The 15250-nt window shown below is 38.7% G+C and overlaps 1 protein-coding gene across 2 annotated transcripts in view; it reads right to left on the bottom strand.

The window, feature by feature from the left end:
• Positions 1 to 1463: 1463 nt before the first annotated feature.
• NDP (norrin cystine knot growth factor NDP) overlaps positions 1464 to 15250 on the bottom strand; it is a 78145-nt gene continuing 64358 nt past the window's right edge. For both annotated transcript variants that reach the window (XM_060770229.2, XM_060770228.2), the window contains 2 exons: positions 8152 to 8507; positions 1464 to 2357 (listed from right to left, as the gene is read on the bottom strand). In XM_060770229.2, the coding sequence (XP_060626212.2) occupies positions 2130 to 2357; positions 8152 to 8328 (405 nt within the window). In that variant the 5' untranslated portion in view covers positions 8329 to 8507 and the 3' untranslated portion in view covers positions 1464 to 2129. The remainder of the gene's footprint in view (positions 2358 to 8151; positions 8508 to 15250) is intronic.

Raw genomic sequence — 15250 nt, 5'->3', positions numbered from 1 at the left:
TAATGTGTACAACTTATTTTCACAGGGCTGAAGATCACTCAAGATGAGGCAATCCCTAACTATCTATGATGACCTAATGTTCTTCACATTTCTGTCCTGGATGATATCCTGTCTGTGAATTTAGCTTCAGAAATCCACTCACACCTGCCACTAATCTCCATTTTCTTTAGTTTATTGATGGAAAGCCAATAACAAAGAACTCTGGCGTTCCCTGGATGATCATAGTTATGGGCATGTAGGTCATAAAGCTGCTTAGCTACAAATTTGTTGGGGACATGTCATTTGTTGTTTTCATTAGCCAGGCAACCATTCCCCAAGAGACAGGAGGGACTCCTTCAGTGCGTTTAATGGAATCTCTGTGATGTAATTGTCAAAATCCTGGTTGCTATATATGGCAATTATTTCAGACAGATTAGATGACACAGAACAGATGGGCTGCTTGCCTGCTCTCTTCAGGCCCCCAACATTACTTTTTTCATATTTAGCATTGTGCAGTGAAACCCTTCCACCTAATTTAGTATGACCACAGTTCTTAGATCTTTATACAACTGATTGGGGGATTGGAGTGGAAACTGATGAATAATTTCCTCATATGTTCTTTGGAGCTAAAAAGGTTCTAAAACTGATTAATGACTCCTGTTTCACAATGAAAGCCTACATTAACCATCAATGGCCAGGGAGAAATAAAGTCTACCCTCTTTGACTATACAAACTTGCCCAGCTCTCATTCTTCCAACAAGAGTTATCTGATCATTTTAAGATGAGAATTCAGACTCCACCATTTATCTGCTGTCAATAATAACTCTTAGATGCCACTTCATTTATACCTTTGAAATAGGTATTATATTTACTGGAGAATGGAAAGATGAATGAAAATAATTTCTCAAGTATCATTATTTTGTATTTGGTTAATATAAGCTGCCCATGCTGTGATGAAATTGTTAGTTTTGTGGTGTCTTCTTGGTTCTGCAAATTTAAAGGGACACTTTTCTGAAGCTCATTGTTTTGATAATTAATGCCCTAGCTTTAATTAATTGAGATATTAATGTGCATCACAGTGATTCAATACACAAACACATATGAAGATGTGAATAGTCTTCCAGTCTGAAGAATTGTGTTTAAGGTAGTTATAGCAAGAAAGCACGTATAATCTGTATTTTGTCCAGGTGAAAACCCATTAAGGTTGCACTTACCATGTGATTAACACGATAAAAAGAAGTCTTTTTTAAAAAAGTTATACCATATCAGACATATGAATTGTATAGTCTTCCAGATGTTGTTGACTTCGGTTTACAATATTCTTTACTTTTGATGGTTGAGTAAAACTGCCTAGGCTTGAAGTTCAAAGTGATTCCACAAGATTCATACTCTTGTACTGTATGAATGAAAAGACATGGCTACTTTGGAAGCTCTCAGCCCTTCCTTGTAAATATGTCTTCCAAACATTGCAGGAGCCTCACAAGTAGGTCAATAAATTTTCTGTTATTTATTTAGTAACTGCACCTAAATCACAATAAGTTGTCCAGCATTTGGCTGCCAGACCAGATAAAATATAACTCTTACCATCAACACAGTCCATTTTCAAGGCCAATATAAACTAAGGGACAACATTAAAAGATACAATAGGCTTCTATATACAGAGACATCATCTTTCACTTCTTCTAGAACAAAATATTCTGTACACAATGACATTCATTGTACATATTCTATATGTCTTGGCTTTTTTCTGTGTGTTTGTTACATTACTGGCAGGACATTCAAATGGTGAGCCATAATTCCTAATTGGCCCATAGTTAGGATTAAAGAACTGCTGAGACAAAAAATATACCCTTATTATCTTTCTAATAAAAATATATTTCCCAGTATTCAGGTCCTTCCGTTCCCATAACATGAGTTTTTGTCTTCAACGTAAATATACATTCCGATGTCTGTTTCATGATTTGGCACTTTCCCAAGCATTGTCAATGTTCACACACACTATGTAGCTTGAAAATGAAATCCATATTAATGATCCTGTGTGCGAGTATGCTGTTGAAAGGCTACCCTGGTGTCCATTGTTGCCACTGGGAGCACTGCTGCTGAGCTTGTGTCCCTTTCACTTATTCTGCTGCAGCAGACTTTTCCTCCTCCTAAGAGTTGCACTCCTCACAATGGCACGAGAGGATGTAACGGTAGGTAGCGGTGAGCCTCATGCCACCTGAGCAGCGCAACCTCATGGCCTTCAGTTTAGAAGTCTGTGGCCGGCAGCAGTGGCATGTGGATCGGAAAGGCTGTTTCAGGACTGTGCTGAAGGACACCATCGGCTCAGAGCGTGACGTCTGAGTGCAGCGTCCCTCACAACGAGCCAGGAGCACCATCTGAAAAGGAGGACAGCAAACAGATCAGGAAAGGTAGCCCTGGAGTAAGAGCAATATGTGACCACAAAAGAAGAATGTGCCATGCCAGAACTGACTCATTTCTAGATTGTATCTAATTGTTTTATTATAATTGTCATATAAAGAAAGATACAGTGGGCTTCACTGTTGCAGATTTGGTTACTCATGGATTTGATTTAAATGTTCCTTTGGGGAATCTTTAGATCTCCAGTGTGACTCTCTACTGTCAACTTCTGGGGAGTCCAAAATAGGTTTCTCTGAAGTTAAAAACATTTTTATTTGTGTTTTTTTTTACTTTGGAAGGCATCCTGCACCCTAATCCTAGTGAATGTGGAGGGCTGACTCAAATCAGCACTTCTAAGAAACCCAGAATGTTTCTCATGAGAGCTATGCTCTGAGTATATTAAATAAGAAAATGTCCTTTATAAAATGAAGAATGTTTAATTTACATATGACAAGGATAAATTATGGCTGAGGGATGGTAAATTATACTAACTCCATGATCTGGCATCCTTGGCCATTCCAGAAGACTTTCATTTAAAGTAAACCACCTACACATGTGTAACATTAACTGTTTCTTCCCTATTCCTCATAAACCCGGTCCATTTTATGTTCAAACATAAACCATTAGCCCCAGCGCACCTGCCCTAGCAGGTCGAAATCGGAAATTTGAGTAGATCAATAGGTACCACCTTTAGCAGGGAGATAATAAAGGTGCCCTTAAGACATCGATTGGAGGAAAACTCCTCAGAATGGAAGATGGAGTGACAGCACCCCTCCCATGGCTGGAGTCCAGCAAAGCCTCCAAGATTCCAGAAATAAGATGGGGAAAAGTTCCTTTACCTCAATTTGTGTTGTCTGTCCTTGTTAATTGTATAATCGGCATTGAATGTTTGCCATATGTGTGTTCTGAGTCCCCTTTGAGGTGAGAAGGGCAGGGTATAAATACTGTAAATAAATAAATATTATCATTGTCTTTCTCACTACCCAGCAGACTGCTAGGAAAAAGATAAATGGCTCTTGTCAGACATCGAACAGGTTGATAGCAAGGAAGTTCAGAAATCTGGCCAAGGACCCCAGGATATTAGATCCACTGCTGATTACTTACCCATGGCTTAAAACCTAATGGATATGTTGTGGCAAAATGTACATTTCATTAGATGCACTAGTTAGTGAGATACTTTGTCATAATGCATTTGTTAGCTTTTAGGATCTTTTGCTGCAACAGATGAGAACCTGGCTGCACCAGCATTTGTGCAATGCTGGTACCACTTGTTTGTGGTTTTCATTTTTTCTTCAAGTAGAACAGAAGGGACCTAATTCATATTTCAAGGTATAACAGTCTTGTCCTTGTGCAAATTTTGAGATTTTTTGAGCTAGAAAACTAGGGCAAGGACAAAATAGTCAGCAGCAATGGCAGCAGGTGTCAGGGCTGCAATGGATGCTGCTCTCACACTTTCTCCCCTTCCACCCAACAGGACACAGCAGAAAACCCAACAGCTGCTATTAAGCCATACTGAGTATTTCCAAGCACAACATTTCAAACAAAAACACTTTTTTGGCATTTTCTCATGTTTCTAAATGAAAACGAAAGGTTGGCCAAAAATCACTTGAAACCATATGTAAACCACATTTACTGCTTTTGGCTCAAATGAAAATAAAGTTTGAAGCATTCATGAATGACGGATGTGGATAAGCCTCATAGATGTGAGTAAAACTCCTATCCCTCAATAACTGCAGGAATTTTACCTAGATTTTGTTACCAACAGGAATAGGAAAATAGGAAGAGACCATATATCAAGTCATCTCATCACACTGACCCATTTAGCACAGTATTGTCTCCAACACTGGCTTCCAAAGTCCATCTTGAAAATTCTAAGCACAGGACCTGGACCTTCCTCATGCAATGCATTGCTCTAAAGTGTTCCTTTATCAAATTTAAGGAACTTTCATTTCCAGATATTCAATTTTATGTGATTATTTTTTCAGTAGAATGTCCATTTCATACGAAGGTGGTCAATACAGATCTTTTTGTATTTATTTATTTATTTTGTTTATTTATTTCCCACCCTCTTTTTCTCATTGAGGGACTCAGAGTGGCTATGATTGCATGACTTTGTGATGATATTCAGAATGGATACATATTACATGTTTAACTAAGAGAAATACAACCAGCCCTCCACACTCATTGGCATTAGGGATGGAGGACCCCTACAAACGTGGGGAAACAATACAAAAAATCCTACTTTTTTCACCAAAGGGAACACCTCTTTGAGAAATCACTAGCTTCTCCATAATGGCTGTATGGTCAATCTTTGCCAGAAGTAGATTATAGAATTGCACTGGAGGACCAAGAGATTCTGAGAGAGAACATCTTAATCAAATCCAAAGCAAATAATCTGCCAATGTCAAACTCACAAACATGAAGAGTCAACAATACTTTTTCGGGTCAAAACATTCTAAGGCCCAAAATGACCACCAAGATATTTATGCAATATCACCCTGGCAGTTGATTATCTGCCTAAATATTTCTGATTTCTGTATGCGGTTGCAAAAGCTGGACAGCAAATAAAGCTGAAAGAAAGAGAAGAAAACCTGATGCTGGAGGAAGGTTCTATGGTCAAAATACCCAATAAATGGGCGTCAGTGCAAACCATTCCAGAAACCAAAATGACCAAACGATTGTACTTTGGACATATTGTGAAAAGACACAAATACTAGATAAAGGGAAAGGTAGTAAGGGAAAAAGGAAGTCAGGTTACAGGTTGATAGATACAATCAATGAAGCTGTGGACTCAAGTTTGCCAAATTTGAGCAGGATGGTGAGTGACTTGGAGATCTCCTATTTGGCAACTCTTATAGAGTTGCCATAAGTTGGAGCTGACATGAAGGCAACCAACAAGTCAAACTTCCCATCACGCTCCAAAGTGAAGAAAAACACTTTTTTGTTTGGGGCTTTTTTCCCGCTCTTTTCCTTCTTTTTTGGTGACCAAAATTGTTCTCTGCAGAGAAAATAGTTCTCCTGTCTTACAAACAATGTGTCATGTGTGGGAAACACTGCACAATAGCTCTTTGGTAACACTTGAGAAAATGCTGGATCTATTCATTTTCTCCTGCACCAAAAAGGAAAAAGCCATCATTATTTGTTCTCACATGCAAAGACAAACTTGTCAAGATCTGTATCCTATGTGAAGTCGAAGAATTTTGGCAAACACATCCTCTATGAGTAAAATTCTACCCATAAAATGTGATTTGTTGCCATTTTTGGCAACCTACCCCTCCTGTCTAACTAAATTGTACTTTATTCAGCAGGATCCCTGACCCCTCTATATAGGATTTTGAGGACATTGGAAAATTTGGGACACTATGCCTAACAGAGCTTCAGCCCAAGAAAATTCAGGCTACTTATGCCTTTACCAATACAGTAGAAACATTAGTATTTTGCTTCAAGTGTTTATTTTAAAATTGTTTTTAGACTGCTTAAAACTTGTTTCATTCTATTCAACTTTATACTATTTTTGTCACTTCATGGCCCCAAGTGGGCTGAAAAGGAATGTACACTTTTAATACAGTAATTAAAAAATGTTTCCCTATATTATTTGCACATATTCATTAGTTGCTTACTTGTAGTTGGTCAGGTATGTGCCTTCAAGTTGTCTTATGACAGCCCCATGAATTTCATAGGGTTTTCTTTGGCAAGGAATACTCAGAAGTAGTGTATACATTTTCTTCAAGCATTTTTGCTGTCATATCATATTTTCAGATTCATAAACATTCAAACCAATTGCAACCTGAAACATTAAGGCAGTTCACACATTCTACTTTGTGTCTACACAGGTTGTCTAAGTCCTTATCCAAGAAAGCTAATGTGTGACCAAATATATGTCAGCAGAAATTTTTATCACAGTTATGGTTGGAAACAATTTTAACCACACTCAAGGGAAGTGCAGCTGAATAAATTAGTAATGGGCCAGTTTATATATTTCTTCATGCATACACATACCTGGAGAAACAAAAATTATATTGCCTTAACCAGCAATTGGTAAAACTATTATGAGAGCATTCCTTCAGCATCAGATTCTAGAAAGTCTTCCTGTTTCTGAAAACCCCACGTTCAGAATCGAAAGAAATATATAACTACCGTAGTCCTGCATACTGAACTGGGCTTTAGGCCTTGTGTTTCTTGAAAAGCATGGTCATGACACATTCCTTTTCAAAATAACGAACCAAAACACTTTGCAACAAGCTATTTGTAGACCTAATAGAGGAAGAGCATTGCTAATCATGTTTGCAAGGCATCATTATAACATTCACTCCAAATGCTAAAAAATCTGGTCTCTCACCAGGAATTACCCCTTAAATATTATGTTTATTTTAAAGGAAACTGGACTGGACTTTTAGAGTTGTCACAGAGGACTTTTTGCCTGTTTCTATACAAACAACAGTTAACATCTTTCTGTATGTGACTACCTCACATTTTTGAATCCATGTTATTACAGCTCTCTGTTTTATTATGTTGTGGTATTTATTGCATAGGATTAGGATGTAAGATTTTTCTTCATTTCAGAACTTGGTAATATTTTTGTAGAATCCCCCACCAAGCATCTGGAAATTGTAGTAAAAAAGGAACTTTTTCAAAAGCTTGCTTGATTTTGGATACAAGTACACTCACGGTCACCAAGCAAGCTGTCTTCTATTTCTCACAGACATTGTTCCAACATTTTCACACAAATTGGAATGATGTTGATATAGGCTTACTGAGTAGATTTGCTCTGGTGCAAATTCTTTTTGATCTAGGCAAAGCAGTTCTCTCCCTCCCGGTAATGGATGAGACACATAATGTTCTTATTAATATAAAAAGTTTTTGACTATAGTGTCAGCCATCTCAATAAGATTACAACGTGGGTTGAATGTTAACACAGAATGCAAAAAAAGGGTCTTGTTGGTCCCTTTTTATACCCTCCTCCTCCCAATAACAAAAGAATACATTCAGATGCATAAGTCAAAAATTGACCCTAAACCCGTAGTTTGACTTTTCCATGGGTCAATATAAGTACTGTGCATTAACTCTTATTTTAAAAGGGCAGAGGTTATAATTTTATGTGACTTGCTTTATACTTTTGTCCCGTTTTTACCTGTTGTATGTTATATGTGCACCCTGGAGTACCTTGTAAGCCAGCCTGAGTCCCTTCGGGGAGATGATGGCAGGATATTTAAAATTATTATTATTATTATTATTATTATTATTATTATTATTATTTCTAACCCCTCTTTTGAGAACAGTGACTAAAGGCAAGAGAGGCCTTAAGAACCACTTATGTCCTGTTTTCCATTCAACGTAATGCTGCTTCTTACCTTTTTGAATGACCGAGTAGGAAAAAGGTGGTAGCAGCCAGGGCCAACTGGCCTATTGAGATGGCTCTGACCTTTTCTCCTTTCAGTGGAATGACTCTTGACTTATTCATGAGTCACATCAAAATCCATAATTTTGTCCCCAAAACCTACCCTCAACTAATACCTGAAGTTGACTCATTCACAAGTATATATGGTAATGAAGAATAACCACATTTGACAAAATTTCTGGGATGAGTTGGATGTTGGAAACCATCTATGAAACTTCCAAAATGGCACTAAGCCCCATCCTGATGTGCAGCATGATGTACTTTGTTCACAGATTTGAAACCCATTATTTCACTTAACCAAACTCCAAAAAATATTCCCCCCACTGTGCCCTGGAAATGTTTGTAGGCATCTCTGGATCCTCCAGTGCACGTACCTTTGAACTGCACTTGTACAAAGGGTGACTGATGGAATCAACATAGTGATGCCTCATACAGCGTCCTGGATCTGAATCCATCATGAAAGTGCCGTCAGTTTTACTGTCCGTGTCTCCCATTATTGCCAAAAGGGACAGCACAGAAATCGAAGCGGCTAGTACATGATTTCCCATCATTGAAGAACTTCTCAGGAGTAACAGTAGAGGGCGGTAGAGTATCAAAAGAACTCTAAAGGCTGAGATCCAGTCCCTTTTGAGGGAAGTGAAGGGTCTGTTGTAAGTCTTTGGGTTGTCATTGCCGGTTTTGGGTCCCACCGTTGTTGAAGTTATAATCCATCAAAACATCTCGGGTATAGCTGGAATAATAGAGTAAGTAAAAATAAAAATAAATTATGATCCTGAACTAGGACAACAAAATTGTCTCTAGACAATTGGCATAAATAAGAACAAGGTTGGAAAGGGTGATGTTATCCAAGAAATAACTCACTGAGCAAATATAGTCCTCCAGTAGGTGTAATGAAAGAAGAGTTCAAAGCCTTGCCATGTTTCTCATCTTTTCTATCAACACTTTAATAATGAAGACATTCGTTTTTAATATCAGGAGAAAAGTATCCATGAGATGAAAGACCCCGGTGAGATTCATTTCAGTATGAATTATTTAGCAAGAGTACCTGAGGATTTCTGAACATTAAAAGGAGTGCATATTCACATGAAATACCAAAAAAACAATTAAATAGAATTATTGTTACCATAAAGATGGAATGTTTCTCTCAGGAAGAGAAGAGGAATTCACAAGTTCATCCCATTCCCTTGTGCACTGTCATGTTGTTGCCTTCAAAGTTATTTCTGACTTAGGATGGCCATAAGATAACCCCATTGTGAGAATTTGCCTTTGCTTTTCTCTGAGGCTGAGAAAATGTTATTTGCCCTTAGTTTCCCAGTGGGTTTCCATGGCCAAAGGTGGGTTTAAAACCTAGTCTCCAGGGTCATAGTCCAATCACTACGTGACATGGGCTTCTGTAAACTGCAGACATTATGGATCAGTAATTTCCCTACTTAATCCAGAGCTTGAAAGTATTTAATTAGATAATTAATACTTCTTTGTTGTTGTTATTGTTGTTATACTTTCAAGTCATTGCTGACTTACGGTGACCATATCAAGAGGGTTTTCTTAACAAGACTGTTCAGAGCAGATTTGCCATTGCCATCTTCTGAGACTAAGAGTATGAGTAGCCCAAAATTACCCAATGGGTTTTCATGGCTGAGCAGGGATCCAGACCCTGGTCTCCCAGAGATCTAGTCCAACAATGGTTCTCCCAGTGTGTTGATCCATTCTCAAACATCTAAAATACATTTCATTATTAATGTAATGAAGGTTAAATCTACTACTCTTGTGGTGTAGCTTAAGTTTTCTATAGGTATGGGGTATGACTCACAAATGTTGGTTAGCATTGCTTCCACTATATGTCTGGAAAACCCATGTAGAAGAACAGACTTCCCCTTGCAGAAGGTCTTTGAAGTGTTGTGGAGGGAGGGGATAGTGTGCTAGTCTTGGTGCAAGCAAATAACATTTTGCAAACAATTTTTGAATATCAAAATGAGTAATAGGATTTTTTTTGTTAAAAGAACAGCTTTGGACTAAAATAGAAGTGAATTGACTTCAGAATAAGATGCTCTATCTATCAATCTATCTATCTACAATCTATCTTTCCATAAGAATGTGTGTGGTCTGCTGCTTTGCTTTAACTTCCTTAATAGTGAAAGGCAAATCTTATTGGATCACAGCAAAGGACAATCTGGCTTAAAAAAAATAATTCCAGTAACCAGAAAACACAAATACACAACAGACTGGTCACTCTCTAGGTCAGACCACACTGCTGTGCATGAATTCCTGCTGGTTTTTCAACCAATTATTTATTTATTTATTTATTTCCCGCCACCATTTCCCCAAAGGGACTCAGGGTGGGCACAAAGTGCTGTACATAAAATAAACAATACTTAAGCATGTAAACAATGACAACACAAATTTACACACACAAAACATCACATAATAAAAAATTTAAAATGCATAAAATGCAGCAGTGCCTGTGGATAAAATTGGCGGTCTTCAATTAACAACCCAATGTTCCAGAGTGAAGCAATATTTAAGTCCTCAAATCTAAGCATTACAAAGTTGAATCCACGACATGCGAGTATGGAGAAGAGCAAACCACTGACCACCTGCTGCAATGCAACCTGAGCCCTGCACGATGGAGGACCTTCTTGCGGCAACACCAGAGGCACTCCAAGTGGCCAGATACTGGTCAAAGGACATCTAATCAGCTACCAAGTTTGCAAAATTTGTGTTTTTTTAATCTGTTTGTTTGTTTTGTTCTGTTAGAAATGTAATACAATGTTCTGGTTGCAGATGACATGATAAATAAATAAATAGCATTAAAATCTACTCATGGTCAAAGACCTGTCTAAAAAGCCATGCTTTTAGACTAGACCGAAAAGCTTGGAGACTGGGAGCAATAGCCTTAAAATGGAGGATCATACTCCTGTATACATAACATCCATATCCAACAGAGGGCTGATGTTATGCTGCATTTTAGTAGAGCCTTCAAAATACCAGATGAGCATTGATGCTTAATGTACAATGGGACCAAAGCACTATGACACCAATGCTTTTGTCTTGCTATACGTTAGATTGGTATTGCTGCACACTGGGTACCAATGTAATTGGGCACTCTTGCTGGTATCCTATTAAGCAATTTAGCAAAAGGAGTTACTATAGTTATATTTAAAAAGGTAAAGGTTTCCCCTTGACATTATGTCTAATTGAGTCCAACTCTGGGGGGTGGCGCTCATCTCCATTTCTAAGACGGAGAGCCAGCATTGTTCGTAGACATCACCTAGGTCATGTGACCAGCATGACTGCATGGAGCACCATTTCCTTCCCACCAAAGTGGTACCTATTGATTTACTCACACTTCCATGGTTTTTAAACTGCTAGGTTGGCAGAAGCTGGGGCTAATGACAGGAGCTCACCCGTCTGCAGATTCGAACCACAGACCTTTTGGTCAGCAAGTTCTGCAGCTCAGTGGTTTAACCCACTGTGCTCCCGTGGCCCCTAGCTATATTTAGCTGTATCTTTATATATATATCTAGGTATACATAAAGTTATATAGCATACGATTCCAGTGCATCACTCAATCTATCATCAATATATATCTCTTTCCTGGCAATGGAGAACTCAGAGGTCCAGTTACTTTATGGATCACTGATTACACAATAACCACTCCTCTTCTAGACCAATTTGCTAACACTTTAGCCTGCTGTGTTCTACTTGTTGAGAGCAGTTTTGTACTTGAAGAGTTGTCGCAGGACAATCCTGTTGTTGAAGCTGTCATCTGTCTCAAATGCCATCCAGCCCAAATCTGTTTTAATGCAAAATAATGAGACTGAGGAACAAGGGCTTGTAATTTGCTTAACCATACAGACCCCTGGACAGGAGGCAAAACAGGCATACAGTTCATTTCATTCCATGGCAGGACTTAACATTTAAATAGTAACATTTGTACCCAAACACATGGAAATTTTATGCAGCATAAAAAATAATGTATGTTCTTTGAACACTTATCTGATTTGGAAGAGTTTCTTTTGGGATGATAGATTTCTGAGGTTCTAACCCTGTAGTCTATCAATCTAGTAATTATAAGAATATTGTTCAAGAAATGGATTGCTGTGTAAACAAATGATAGCCATATCTTAGATTTTCTGATCTCTGCAGATTGGTTCCCTGTAATACTGTGTGACCTTCACATATGTTCACTCTGTACATACAAATATATGCTATTGGACAAGATGCCTATCAATTTGTGTGTTTGGCTCCCGACCTTCTCTATTACCATTTTACCTGCCTTTGCCATGAAATACTAGATGGCCCTGGAGGGAAATACCTTCTTTTTCATCCTATCAATAGAGCTGTAGGGCAAACACAGCTACTGAAAAATCATAGCAGAATAACAGGTTAAAGTCAAATGTGGGCTGGTGGAGGTATATGTCTCTTGCCTCTCTCCCCACTTCAGACTTTCTTCCAGCCCCTGAGACTACTTACTATAGGAAGAGTTGAGGGGCAATGCTGGTGAACAAGTATTCAAGGGAAAGTGATCCCAAAATCAGATCTGCAGACTTCCATCCCCAGGTCCAGCTCAGTGTATGTGAAGCATTCTGAACATGCTAAAGCAGTAAATAAATTTTACTTAAGTATTTGCATCTTATTTTTCAACTCAAATATAAAATATAAATTCCACAATAAAACTAGATATATAACAGCAGCGGTCTGTTATAGTGATAGCTTGGCTTGGGGAAATAATAGTCTCTTCATTTTGGTGAGTGAAAATGTGCCTGTTGGAGATAATTGAAGCTGCCCTATGTGTTTCTGTGTAAGTGTCTTTATCTATACACACCTGAACTTGGAAAGCTACTGTCCTTTCAGATTACATACCCCAGTCTGAGAATTCTGGGAGCTGGCTTAAAAGGTAACCCTTTTTCATCTCTTGTACATATTTATATGTTGCTGCATGTCACAAGGAACATGTGATTCCTGGTCACATGGAGCAGAATTGTTAAAGGTAGCAACCTCAGATAACTAGTAATAGCTAGTTTGTATGTGTATTTAAGAGTTTAAGCACATTTCACCATTTCCTGATTGTTACTCCTAACCACAATTTCTTTTTTCCTGCCTCAAGTTAACCTGCAGTAAGAGTCCAATATTCAGTAACTTGTAGTTCTTTCTGTTTCCTCCACATTTGAAGAGTTCATATTACAGAGCTTCTCATCATGAGATTTTAGAAAAAATTCAATGTTTTTAAATAAACCTGCTTAGTAAGATTTTCCCAAAGAAGACTAACTTTCTTTATTTCTGTCACGTTGCCAGGGCTCTGCCTTATTCAGGTAGAGATGAACCAAACTCCCAGTTTGTGTTAAACAATTTAATTAAAACAACACTTACTTTCTGGCTGTTTTAGTAGTCCAAAACATAAAACATAAAGATAGCACTCAGCCAAAGAATATAAAACAAAACTGACAGCAAACGCTGTTGCAGGTTCAAGATAACACCATAGTCAGAAGGTCCTGTCCAGTGGTCAAATGCTGAGAGTTCACTGAGCGAAATCCAGGGATCAAGAGTCTATACCGTAGTCAAAAGCCAGTCCAAAGATTCAAGGTTCCAAGGGTTCAAGAGACAGGTCATGATACCAAAAATCCACAAATCTGGGGGGAATCCAGCAGCATCTACCACCAAAATAAGACAAATACTTTTCTCCCAAAGATCAGTCCCAAGGCCAGCTATTATCTCCAGAAACACCCAGCTGCAACCTATCTCTTGCATACCTCCACCCTTAACTGCTTTCACCCATAAACTCTTACTTACAGATTACTCAACCCTTTAGAACTAAGATTTACATTAAGCCTTCCATCACCAACTGCTCGGCCTACCACCACCAACCATCACCAACTGCAGAACATGATACCTGACAATTTATCTTTTAGACTTTTCTGTCAGTGGTGGTGATGTGGGAATGGTTGTTGCTCTCCTTCTGTTTGCAGGCACTAATTATTCTAGGTTCTTGTGGGTTTTTTCGGGCTATAGAGCCATGTTCTAGAGGCATTTCTCCTGACGTTTTGCCTGCATCTATGGCAAGCATCCTCAGAGGTTGTGAGGACCTCACAATCTCTGAGGATGCTTGCCATAGATGCAGGCGAAACGTCAGGAGAAATGCCTCTAGAACATGGCTCTATAGCCCGAAAAAACCCACAAGAACCTAGTGATTCCAGCCATGAAAGCCTTCGACAATACTAATTATTCTGCTTGTGAGAGACACTACTGTCCCCTACATTCCTGAACAAGAAAATGTATAAAGCTGAGATTTGAGGATTATCAGAAAATGCATCATGCTCAGTTGTATTGCCAACAAACATTGTGTTGCCTTTTCCCTCCCATACTCATACTCATATATATTGGGTTATAAAACATCAAACAAGGAGTAATGATCCACTCTCACATGTAGTAGAAGTTTCTAGTCATTTGAAATGACCTGAGGCAGCAAAGAAAGGATGTGTATTATACAGTATGGCCCCCAAATCCATGGGAGTTTCTTGACTTACTACGAAAACATGAATATGCACATAATAGTGAATCCTATTGAAATGAATTGCTTTTGCCAGAAGCATACCATAGAATCGTGATGGAGGACATACAAAATTCCTAGGAAGAATACCTCTCTAGCAATATAGCCCCCTTCCCTCAGCATGACTCTATGGCTATGGCTCTCAAACTGTGGGACCCCAGATATTTTGGCCTTCAACTCCCATAAATCCTAATAAATGGTAAACTGGTTGGGATTTCTGGGAGTTGTGGGCAAAACACCCGAGGACCCACAGGTTGAGAACCACTTCTCTGTGGTCAACTTTTGACAGAAGCATATCATAGAATTGCACTAGAAGACTTAGAAAATACCTAAAGAGAACATATTTTTCAGATTTGAATAAGTGAAACAGTAAGTACAGCTCTCAAGAAAATCGGAGTCGTACTGTATATTCAGAATATCAGAAAAATTCCTCACCTTCTACAAGGAGAGCTGTCACAGGAGAACAGCTGAGTTCAAACTCCATCAGCTGTGGGGAAATTATGGGCTGCAGAGCTCCTTCAAAGTCTAAAATAATTTTTACCGTCCGGTCAGCCTCACGTCGATACCGGGCAAGATTCTGGAAAAGATTGTTAAGGAAGCGGTCTGCAAACACTTAGAAACAAATGCAGTCATCGCTAATAGTCAACATGGATTTATCAAAAACAAGTCATGCCAGACTAATCTGATCTCTTTCTTCGATAGAGCTACAAGCTGGGTAGATGCGGGGAATGCCGTGGATGTAGCGTACCTGGATTTCAGTAAGGCCTTCGACAAGGTCCCCCATGACCTTCTGGCAAGGAAACTAGTCCAATGTGGGCTAGGCAAAACTACAGTGAGGTGGATCTGTAATTGGTTAAGTGGACGAACACAGAGAGTGCTCACTAATGCTTCCTCTTCATCTTGGAAAGAAGTGACAAGTGGAGTGC

This window comes from Anolis sagrei, chromosome 3, assembly GCF_037176765.1.
Source record: "Anolis sagrei isolate rAnoSag1 chromosome 3, rAnoSag1.mat, whole genome shotgun sequence".
Taxonomy (NCBI): domain Eukaryota; kingdom Metazoa; phylum Chordata; class Lepidosauria; order Squamata; family Dactyloidae; genus Anolis; species Anolis sagrei.
Note: the sequence above shows the minus strand (reverse complement) of the source record. Positions and strands in the feature narration are given on the sequence as shown.